This window comes from Borostomias antarcticus (genome assembly GCF_949987555.1).
Source record: "Borostomias antarcticus genome assembly, chromosome: 7".
In the NCBI taxonomy this organism is placed as follows: domain Eukaryota; kingdom Metazoa; phylum Chordata; class Actinopteri; order Stomiiformes; family Stomiidae; genus Borostomias; species Borostomias antarcticus.
In genome coordinates, this window is record NC_140240.1 from 28,068,777 (window position 1) to 28,080,474 (window position 11,698).

The following is an 11,698-nucleotide window of genomic DNA, read 5'->3' on the forward strand; positions in this document are numbered from 1 at the left end:
CCTCGCAAAACCGATCTGATTTTAGGGCGATTGTGGCTCCATCACCCGCGATAAAAGCAAGCCCGTTATGTTATGGATACGATAGAGAGTCGGGTGAATGAGTTCTACGGGAGGAAGAGGCAGAAAGAAGAGAGGCACCGGCTCCTCTCCCGAGGGAGACACCTGCGATCAGGTGTCGCTACGTAACGTTAGGCGGAATTCGTACTACTTCTACCCGCTACTGGCGTTGTTGGCGTTGTTCCGTTTCATCGCCACGACCTTTGGAGTCGTCTTCTCCTGGCTATGCGAGCGGCTGTCCAGAGCCATGGCCGCAAGACCCAAACGGGCAGACGAGCAAGTGGACAAGGTGTGCGAATACAGTGTTGAGAAGATCAGGAACCACCACAAACAAGCGTTTGAGTACATCTCAGTTGCTCTGAGAATTGACGAGGATGATAAAGGTATGACTTTGGTCTGTAATGTAGTTTGGTATCTTCTCTCTCTAGCTAGCAAGTTGTCATCATGCCCTATTGGAAAGGGAGAGGTGTTGAATTCCTTGGTTTCAATGTCAGTGACCCTTTGCTTTCACACTGAGTATTAAGCTGCAGCTAGATAACAAAGTCATGGCATGTCTTTCTCCCAAAGGCCAAACAAGAAGTGAAACAATGAGTCTTTCTGTCTGCTTGCCCAGGGGTTGATTTGAACCCTGGTCTCCTGCGTCACAAATGTAACCCATGGTAAGGACATGCTCAGGGCGGGATTTGAACTTTCTTTCTGCAAGCTCTCCTGCTTCTGAAGCGGACAGTTGCGTCAATAGGAGTAACTACTCGCTACCACTACCTGGGACTCACAAGGACACTTTGCCACTCGGTCTCACTCACCCCTCTAAATTCACTCCACATCACTGGGCATCTGGGTCACGGTACCAATCTTAAGGGCTTGCCAATGGTGGGATTCGAACCCACGCTTTCCCACTTGTCAGGTGGACACGCTAACAGTTCCGCCAATAGGGACGTCCCTCCTGGAGGGACTGTTTTAACCAACTGCTCGCTACCACTACCTGGGACTCACAAGGACACTTTGTCACTCGGTTACACAAGCACCGTTTTAACCAGTTACACCAATGGAAAGCTAGCACTTAATTGGCACGGGTGGATGGTATTTATACTTGGGGAGTGAGTAGTTCTACCTACTCAGGACTCATGAGGACTCTGTTTCACTTGGTTACACTCACCCCCCTAAACTCAATCACTCCACCACAGGGCGTCCAAGAGAGATGGCCAGAGAAATTCAAGTATTCCACTATTGAAAGCTCAATTCAATATTCAGAGCTTCATTGTTGTTATACTGGGAGAGTGTGTTTAGGCCTTTAATGTAGGTAGACTATGTCTGAATCACCTGCGAATGAAAGTAGGACATTACAGCGAGCCTGATCATGAGCATGGACACAGACCTCTTCTTGTTGACAATATAGCCAGCGGTGGAAAACATGCACTTCATAACGTAGTCAGCAGTCAGCCGGGTCTGTTGCTATTGGTATGCTTATTCTCTTTTCAGATTTCCCATAGCGTTTAACCAGGAAAGAGTGAGCAGACAGATACGGAAATGGGGGGCGTGGCCCAGGAAACTTGCCTTGTCAGGAGAATGTGTCGACCCCCTTTACCTTTTCACAACAGCTGCGTCAGACTGTCTGAGTCCACTCAGGCATAGAACCCCAGAGAGAAAGGGGTCAATATTTAGCGACTGAGAGCTGGTCTACAGAGCTACCTGTAGACACAACAATGCAGCTGTTAACTCGCTTCTACGCCCACTACTACAAGCCTGCATTCTCTGTTGGCTTTAAAGTCAGTTGATATCAATTCATGTGTAGTAGCCTACCAAGTGTAGTAGCCTACAAGTAGCCTACTAGTAATTGAGGAAGTAAAATACATTTCAGCAGAGTAAGATTAAGGACTAAGATTAAGGCCTAATTTAGTACGCTTCTTTTTGCGTCATGGCTCTTTGATATGATCTATGAGTCCTAAACATATGCCACAGCTATTTCCTATAGCTAATCCCAGCCGAGCTAGACAATGAGATCTAGGCTACGGTCAAATCCATGTGATCCAAGGGATCAATTATAGACATGGCCCGGGACGATGCGATGCGACAGTAATTGGTCAAGTCAGCAGCGTGGAAAATGCTGTCCCTCTCCTCCCTCGTATGTCATTCTGCATGGGTGGACTGACTGAATCAAGTTACTCTCGCTCTCTCTGACTGTTGACAATGAATACAGCCTGTCCCTGGCGCCCCGATCAAGGCCATACGTAAAGAGATCATACCCCAGTTTGCGTGATAAAAACCAGTGAAAAAGTTTCATTTTTTTTCCAAAGCAAACACTGGAAATTGATAGTGATTGCTGTATTGTTTCTTTCTACAAGGTCTGTCAGTATTTTGATGCAGGCAGAATTTTTAGACACCTCTGCGGGTCAGTCACAGTACTCATTGTTACACAATACTGTACAATATCAGTGCCAATTTCAATATAGTGCATCCTTTTTATCCTGAGTGATGTGCATGCTTTGTCTAAGCAAGCAGTCCCATGTCATTGAGAAGTAGGTAGGCAAAGCTAGCTAAGTGGAGCTAACCTGAGGTACTACAGGGCCTAGGCTTGTTGTATAGTGCCATTCGGTGTCTTTTGAGTCAACTCTCATTTCCCTGTCAGGCCCCACTCATATCTGTCACCCAGCCTCTCACTGACTGTAGCGCCATTGTTAGGACTGGGAGAGGAACAGCAGCAGTGTAGACAAAGAGCCCGATTCACCCAGGCCATTACACTCATATGTGTCGCTTTTGTATGCTTCAAAACTCTCCCTCTGAGAGTATAGGGGAATGGCGTCACCTTGAGTCACAACTTCCTCTAAAAGCCTACTGTATGTCTATGTAGTGTGGGCCCTGAATCTTCAGAAACGAACGGGCTGTGTTTAGGCTAGGCTAGTGTCGGCTGTCTCACTGAAAGAGGATGAATTGGTTAGAGACCCAACTCCAATGCTGACTCTCGGACTGAATACTCTGAATATTGTCAGACTAAATGCTCAGACAATTTTTGGACATGATGTGGAATACATAGGCCAACTTTTTTCATCAACACTTTTTTTAACACTGGGGTCGTGACCTCTTATTTCTTTAGGCCACACTTTAGACTGATCTTCAAGTTGGCTGTCCTCATGCTGTTTTGTCTTTAATGACAAATGCCACCGGTTTCCTCTACTGACCTTTGAGATGTCATAGTTCTACTATATGGTATTTGGTACTTAAAGCTTAGATCAAACATCCCGACCGCAAAATGATATCTCACTCCCATAGGCATTATTTCAGTCTTGTCTGTGTCATGTAAATGATCTGGGTTTGATTGTACATCCTGACTTTGTGGTCGTGTATCACCAGAACACAAGGAGCAGGCGGTCCAGTGGTACAAACGAGGCATTGCTGAGCTGGAGAAGGGCATCGCCATCGAAGTAGCAGAAAATGGTATGTTCCTCTATCATTTTGGTCTTCCCCATACTACTCCTTTGCTGCTAATTACTGTAAAAACATTTGAAACACCTACAGTAAAACATTATTAAGTCTTGACGTATTGTCGTAACTCATTGATTTTGAGGAACTTTTTTTTCTTCTTTTTTTACTCTTTTCTCAACTTATTTCAGGAGAGAATTATGAGCGTGATAAACGTCTACAGGCGAAGATGACGACCAATCTCATCATGGCGAAAGACCGTCTGGAGCTTTTGGGTGAGAAGAACATGTCTGCGCTTTTCTGTTGGGAGCTTGACTTTATGAACTCTTTATGCCTGTTAAAGTCACCAGATATCTAATATCTTTAATTTCCTTTTCTGTGCATGATTGCTCTTGTCTTGAATAAGGGAACCAATGGACCCTTCCCAAATATGCAAACCCCACCCACATAACACTTCAGGCAGACTCAAGCAAACACTAAAGTGATTGAAAGTATTTCAAATAGTATACCGATCCAGGTCTGGTTAAAGTATTTGCAAGGACATAATGTCTGTTAGCTTCAAACTTCAGGGTGGAAATGCATAGGGCTGCTCCTACTAGTTTTTAAACTGACATTAGTCAGCCTCATGAGTAAATGTTCCATGAGATTTGCCAAATGTGTTTGTAATTTAAAACATCTATCAAAAACAGATTAAACCAAGTGCCTTCTGGATAAATCATAATAGACATATTTGGCTAAACAACTTCATCCTTTGAAGGACGGCATGATGTGAATGTGTCCTGTCCATCTACTCTGATGAGCTTAATCTGAATTTCTGAGGTCTCATCCATCTCACAGCTGGATGCAAAATCCTGCAGCTCTCCTCAATGTTCAGTTCACTGCGGTTTGTAAACGGCTACTACAGCATGCTCATTAAGAGACGTGGAGAATGTAGACGGTGAATGTGGACAATCCTCCCAGCCTATCCGCCTGGTTTTACATCTGGCATGCCGCATCGACGCTATCGCAAAACATCGCTTTCTAAATTCCTCATGACCTAGGCGAAAATCTTTTTTTCATTTGTTTATTTTATACACCGAGTTCATTTTTTTTTTCATCATTATGTTTTTATCGCATTTGGATTCTTAGATTACCCTGTTGCCCCAATATCATTTTTTAGTTTTTTTTTCTTTTTGTGTTCTGTTCTTGTTGTATAGCGAAGCTTTCAGGGCCAGCTCAGAGAGACATCTATACAGAGAGCACAAACCAGCCGTTCCATAGCTGCCATCTACGCTCAGGTGGGTGCTAATAGGAGCTTGCTTCACTAGGAACTTAGCCTTTACTATGACCGCGTCTCTCTGAGCAACATCTTCACGTTCTAGTGCACTTAAAGGGATACTACGCTCTAAAATTGTAATTTGGTAGATGCTTTCAGGCCGTAAGGGTAGTTATGTTAGACTACATTTGACATCTGAAAATATCAGACGATTTATTTTTCTTTTCTTTCTAAACCCAGATCTTATATGCATAGCTGTTTGTCCTAACTACACTCTCCCTGCCTTTGCCAGTAAGTGGCACTGTGCCCAAAAAGAAGGACCCCCTGACGCACTCCAGTCACACCCTCCCGCGACCAAAGCACACCCAGAAACCCCCCTCCTCGTCAGGCCACGGGGGTCACCAGCGCTCCCCCATCCTCGGCGGGCCCTCCAGCGCCCACGCGCACAGACCCGCCTCCCAGCCCAGCGGCAATAAGGTGAGGTCCAATCAATCAATCAATCAATCAAAGCTTTATTTGTATAGCGCATTTCATACCCAGAGGCAACACAATGCGCTTTACAGAGAACAAGGGAGGTGGGCATACGACCCACTCTCTACATATTCCACAGGGAAGCAAAAAAACAGTAATCACCCGAGGGCCAGATAAGTGAGCTGTAAAAATTCTGGTCCAGGTCCAGTCTAGACTGCTGTCACTGTAGCCTCAGGTCCAGGAGGTGGCGTTGACCCACACATTACATTACTGTGCTGTTGTGTTGCCTGACTGCTAGTGTGAGTGAGTAGGGTTAGGCTACATGCTAACATGGTACTGTAATTACTCATTGTTACACAATACTCTGTACTTGAGGTCAGGGGCATGCTAGGGTTACTGCTGTGCATTGTAACTTTAATCACGATAAATGGGAATTTTGATCTTTTACAATGCAGGGTAAAGCTGGCAATAGGCAAAACTGCAAACCCACCACCCCCACGACAACGCCACTGAAAAAGAGGGACATTAAGAACTTGAAGAATGTGGACAGCAAGTTGGCCAACCTCATCCTCAATGAGATAGTGGACAGGTGAGAGACAAGATTTTGAAAACCTAGCCTCAAAGCACTGGAAATACAGTTTCTCATCTGAGTAATATAGGCAACACTTTCTAATTCTTACTTAAAAAGTGGCTTGTTTAAAGGGACAGTTCACTCAAATTCATCCTAAATTCAGTACAATGAATATAATCAAGACAGTGAGACAAAAACTGTACGAGTGTTGTGTTTTGTTAATAAGAATCTACAAGATCAAAACATGTCTGAATTGGATTGGATTAGAAATGTTTATTTCAGTGTCATGCACCCCGGACAGGGTGCCCAGCCCGTAAGGACTTACAAGACACATCAACAGTAAACATAGACACAAAGTCAAACACAATCATTCCACAACAGACATTCCATTACAATCAAAGGTTAACTAATAGCTCCAGCTAGCTGAATATACTTGACCATTAATCATGGTATATTAAGTATGCCTTTTGTGGCGTGGAGACTTCAGCACGTTCTCTGTCCTGTGGTCCAGTGGCTCCATGGTGAGGTTTGAGGACATCGCGGGCCAGGAGCTGGCTAAGCAGGCCCTGCAGGAGATAGTCATCCTCCCTGCGCTGAGGCCAGAGGTGAGTCTGGTTTGGGACTGTGGAGTGGATATTTCATTCTTTCTGCTGCTCCACAATACGTGTCTGTGGGACTTTTGAAAGTACAATATTTGCATGTCTTAAAGGTCCCTTATCCTTTGCACGTATGTTTGTGTCGTTCCTAAGTGCCTATAGAACACATACATGCTTATTTTTACCTTAGAAATGATCATCCGAAAGTATTTTTATTCCATTATTAAGTCTGCTTTTATCTGCCTTTCCCACATAGAGCCTGATTTGATATGTCTATGACTGGTACCCGCACATTAGCCACGCGCCCGTTCAAAACCATTGATTACTGGGCAAACGTTAGCTATAAAAATTAATGTGAAATTCGCGTTCTTAGTAGCTAAATATGTCAATGGAAAAAACTATTTTCTTCAGCAGATATCTTAGTTACAATAAGATTGAGCTAGCATGGCAGTTTTGTGTTTATATATGTAGTATTTATTTAGTTAGTCAAATCTCACGTTACAAATTCTCAGTTGCACAGCCAACCTAGACGACTTGGACCAGTTTTGACTTCATCCAGCTGTCTCTTCTCTCGTCATTAGGAAAGTAGTGCAAAGACACGTTCACTGCCTGGCTGCCAAGAAAGATGCACTTTTCTTATCTTTTTTTTGAAGCAACGTTAACGTTAGTCATCTCTGCTGTTAGCTTGTTAGTAGTAAAGAATGGGCAGTGTCTCTATGGTAATATCAGTAATATCAACTGAACAATGTTTGGTTCACTTCTGTGATTTTGAGATGTTCAAATGAACACAAATCAAAACATGTTAAATACTATTTGATTGACTAGCACACGGTTTTGGTTGTGCTGTTGACCTCAGGTGCAGTAATCACTGACCAGTTGTTGTTTTCTCAGTTGTTTACAGGACTGAGGACCCCAGCGCGAGGACTCCTCCTCTTCGGTCCCCCCGGCAACGGGAAGACCATGTTGGTAAGACGCAGTCTTTTATTTTCCTCTGTAGATAACCTGTATCTCTCTATATAACCTGTATCTATATAACCTGTATCTCTCTATATAACCTGTATCTATATAACCTGTATCCCTCTATATAACCTGTATCTCTCTATATAACCTACATCCCTCTATATAACCTGTATCCCTCTATATAACCTGTATCCTTCTATATAACCTGTATCCCTCTATATAACCTGTATCTATATAACCTGTATCCCTCTATATAACCTGTATCCCTCTATATAACCTGTATCTATATAACCTGTATCCCTCTATATAACCTGTATCTATATAACCTGTATCCCTCTATAGAACCTGTATCTTTATAACCTGTATCTATATAACCTGTATCCCTCTATAGAACCTGTATCTATATAACCTGTATCCCTCTATATAACCTGTATCTATATAACCTGTATCCCTCTATATAACCTGTATCCCTCTATATAACCTGTATCCCTCTATATAACCTGTATCTATATAACCTGTATCCCTCTATAGAACCTGTATCCCTCTATATAACCTGTATCCCTCTATAGAACCTGTATCTATATAACCTGTATCCCTCTATATAACCTGTATCCCTCTATATAACCTGTATCCCTCTATATAACCTGTATCTATATAACCTGTATCCCTCTATAGAACCTGTATCCCTCTATAGAACCTGTATCCCTCTACATAAGGGCAATGAATTTGCAAGGCATGCATTTTAAAGGACGAAAGAAATGTGCAGAATCGTCAGGAGTACCTCGTAGCATCTGTGACGTTTGGCCTCGTGTCCCGTAATGCCAGGCTTCCCTTTCCCCTTTCGCTAGGCTAAAGCGGTGGCCATGGAGTCCAACGCCACCTTCTTCAACATCAGCGCCGCCAGCTTGACCTCCAAATACGTGAGTGCGTCGTCCACGTGTGACGTGGCTCCTCCCCCACACGCTGCTTCTTCCACCTGCCCGTTAGCTTCAGCGGCATTTCACTCGTAAGTAGAGCCCGACCGATAGGGATTTTTGTGACCGATACCGATAACCGATTATAGAGCGGGGAAAATCACCGATAACCGATATGCAGCCGATATAGTGAATTTTTGAGCTGGAATGAAAACTGACCTTTTTCTGTGTGGATTGTGCAAAGATTTTGCACCGATATGATTATGCAAAGGTACAGTCCCAGTGACAGTAGTACAGAGACAGCTGCTTTCTTAAACCAATTACTTTAAGTTTATTCAAAACTTAAGAAAAGGAGTAGTGGAAGTGGAGTGACACAGACCATTGGCATCACAGTTTGGCATATAAACAAAAATAAAATAAATATTGTAGCAGGCTAGCAGCTAAATAGTACTGTAAGTAGTGTAAAATAAAGCATTACACTAGGGTTTAACAGACCCAAGACATGTACTTTTTGCATACATTTTATTTTTCCTATCGGTGTGTATCAGAAGACATTTTACCGATACCGATATGACCCGAAATGGCCAAATGAGGCCATATCGGGTACCGGTAATCGGTCGGCCTCTACTCGGAAGTATAGCATCTAATAATAGTGTCACTTTGCGGACGCACTCATCAAGTGACAATTATTGCACGGCTACATTTCTCTTTCTCTTGCATGCAAGTGACCCACGTTGCAGCTGGCGCTGCTCCATCTGTATAATCATTGGCCCTCGCGCCTCCATCTCCCCGTGCAGGTGGGCGAGGGAGAGAAGCTGGTCCGAGCTCTGTTCGCCGTGGCTAGAGAACTGCAGCCCTCCATCATCTTCATCGGTAGGCACGTGCGACGCCATACAGCGAGCGATGAAGTGAAGTCATCCCTCGAGTCCAATGGCATCAAGACTGTGCGCGCTTAACGTCGTAGCTCTATCTGGCGTGAGACAATGGTGACCTGTGGAGCAGGAAAAAGTACTAGCCAGCAGTGTGGTCAGAGCATGTGAGCCAGATTTCACCTGGAACACTAAAATAAGCTGCTGTCAATATTCAGTTGGAGGAGAGGAAATCAATCAATCAATCAATCAGAGGCTGGTGTTGCTGTGTATGTTCAATTGTATTCCAAATTCCAATTGTGAGTGTATTGCTGTTCACACTCCCCACAGATGAAATTGACAGTCTTCTCTGTGAGAGGAGAGAAGGGGAACACGATGCCAGCAGGCGGCTGAAGACCGAGTTCTTGATTGAATTTGATGGGGTAAGGAGGACTCTAGTTGGTGTGTGTGTGTGTGTGTGTGTGTGTGTTTCTTGTGCAGTGCATCAACATCAGTGTGATGCTTGTCTTGTGATACCCCTTGCATGGAGTCATGTTTATTTTGATAAGTAACTGTGTTACTGATCATCTTCCTCTCTCTGTGTGCGTGTGTGTGTGTGTGTAGGTACAGTCAGGCGTGGATGAGAGGGTGCTTGTGATGGGTGCCACCAACAGACCTCAAGAGCTGGATGAGGCCGTTCTAAGGTACATCTCACTTTGTCCCACCAACCACTAGGTGGTGCTCTCTGTCATTCGATGTCCTTCAAGTTCTCAGGCCATTTATCTCTGCAGGCGATTCGCAAAACGGGTGTATGTGGCTTTACCAACTGAAGAGGTACATCAAGAAAGTCATGGCATCAAATGAATAATACAAAAATCGAATGTCTGCGCCTTTTCTCTGAAAAATGTGCTTGTGTGTGACCCAATTGTAGACCCGCCTCACACTGCTGAAAAACCTCTTGGGGAAGCATGGAAACCCGCTCACTCAGAAAGAACTCTCCCAGCTGGCCAGGTAAAGTCCTTTTTAAATGCCCCTAAAATGGCCGGCCCCGGTATGACCCAGCCTTGTCATACAGTGTATAGATCATGTATATATACTGCATGGATGGAGTGGGACAGCGATACACTAAGGTTATGTCTGTCCATAAGCCACGGAGACAGGGATAGAGACAGGGTTGTGTAAAATGGATCGTACTACAACTGTCCCTCAGGGGACATGGTGATGGAGACAGGGTTGTGTGTCGGCCGTGTCATTTATCCACCTGTTTAATCCTTTCAGAATGACCGAGGGCTACTCTGGCAGTGACCTGACCTCCCTGGCTAAGGACGCCTCCCTTGGTCCCATTCGAGGTGCAGTGCAAGCTAGTGTTTTCTAATGTGTGGTCTGTAGTTTTTCTTTCTTTCTTTCTTTCTTTCTTTCTTTCTTTCTTTCTTTCTTTCTTTCTTTCTTTCTTTCAGAAAAGTGTTTATTTTCTAATGTGTGGTCTCTGGGGTATTTGTCATGCTGTCTCAATGTTTCAGCTAATTCTACATGTGCAGCAAATGTCTAATATTATAAATGTATCTTTGGACTAACAGAGCTGCGTCCAGAACAAGTCAGAAACATGGCAGCAAGCGAGGTAGGTTTTACAGCAGTTACTTTGGCGACGCACGGCAGCCATTTTGTGTCTTGTCAGAGGGCTCGTCAGTCATTGTCGCCATCTTCGCGTGTTCTCTGCGCTGCTGCAGGTGCGGAGCGTCCGCTTCTGTGACTTTGTGGAGTCGCTGAAGAAGATCAAGAGGAGCGTCGGTCCCCAGACTCTGGACCTCTACGTGCGCTGGAACAAGAGCTACGGGGACACTACGGCTGTATGACACACACACACACACATGTATGAGGGTGTATGATATTAGGGGTCTGTTCCTTATGGTTTTGGTTAGAAACAGGTGCTTCCCTTTGTCATGGTTTCCTAAAACATGGCAGTTCCATACAGGACTTAGACCAGACGCTGCCTATTTCCATTTTATACAGGACTCTGTATAGCCTAAATGAGTGGAAATGAAGTGTCATAATTTGAATGTCAAAGAAAACGTTCAGGGCTTTTGTAATGCACTTGTGTAACAAGAATAAATAAATAAAAATAGGACAGTATTCACTCCGGCCCCCTTCATGACTAATGTGATTTGTATAGTAGCCTCAGTTAGAAAAATGAATAAATGATTGTGTCACTATAAAAAGTATAGCGCTTCCAGTTGCTTAACATGCTCCCCTTTTTGTAATGCTTGCTGTGCAGCTGAGCACCATGTCAATGCAATCCTGATGTCAGCTCTGACATCACCCCTTCCCCCCCCCCCCCCCAGCCAGGCAGCCTATTAGAAGCTGTTTTTCTCCCGTCTCCCCGAATGACCTAACTGAGCTACTTAGTTCGATGAAAACCTCCTCCTCCCCCTTTGACATGGTACCGACGCCCACGCCGAAAGACGTGTTGAGTTCCGTACGCTCATGTCTTGTCGCTATCATTAACAGCTCGCTTGTATCTGGCGCACTCCCTTTATGATCAGTTCCAGTCTGGTTTCCGTCAGAAGCATTCTCCCCAGAGTCTCCGGTGACATCATGAGGTACTCTGATGT

General features: G+C 44.3%; 1 protein-coding gene across 2 annotated transcripts; it reads left to right on the top strand.

Annotated features, from left to right (window-relative positions):
* The first annotated feature begins 19 nt into the window (after positions 1-19).
* spast (spastin) lies at positions 20-11,285 on the top strand. Of its 2 annotated transcripts, XM_084440559.1 has the most exons (17): positions 20-440; positions 3,406-3,489; positions 3,666-3,749; positions 4,671-4,751; positions 5,022-5,206; positions 5,656-5,789; positions 6,283-6,376; positions 7,259-7,333; positions 8,176-8,247; positions 9,039-9,114; positions 9,441-9,532; positions 9,714-9,793; positions 9,881-9,923; positions 10,021-10,100; positions 10,368-10,438; positions 10,667-10,707; positions 10,817-11,285. In XM_084440559.1, the coding sequence occupies exons 1-17, from the start codon at positions 98-100 to the stop codon at positions 10,940-10,942; spliced, it is 1,761 nt and encodes a 586-aa protein (XP_084296685.1). In that variant the 5' UTR covers positions 20-97; the 3' UTR covers positions 10,943-11,285. The 2 variants fall into 2 exon arrangements, with proteins under 2 accessions (XP_084296685.1, XP_084296686.1); XM_084440560.1 differs by lacking the exon at positions 4,671-4,751.
* Positions 11,286-11,698: the final 413 nt, after the last annotated feature.

Bases quoted from the DNA above. Each gene is read 5' to 3' on its own strand.
- spast (XM_084440559.1), top strand. From the start codon at position 98: ATGAGTTCTACGGGAGGAAGAGGCAGAAAGAAGAGAGGCACCGGCTCC. The intron at 5,790-6,282 runs GTGAGAGACAAG...CCTGTGGTCCAG, and splicing joins CTCAATGAGATAGTGGACAG to TGGCTCCATGGTGAGGTTTG. The intron at 7,334-8,175 runs GTAAGACGCAGT...CCCTTTCGCTAG, and splicing joins GCAACGGGAAGACCATGTTG to GCTAAAGCGGTGGCCATGGA.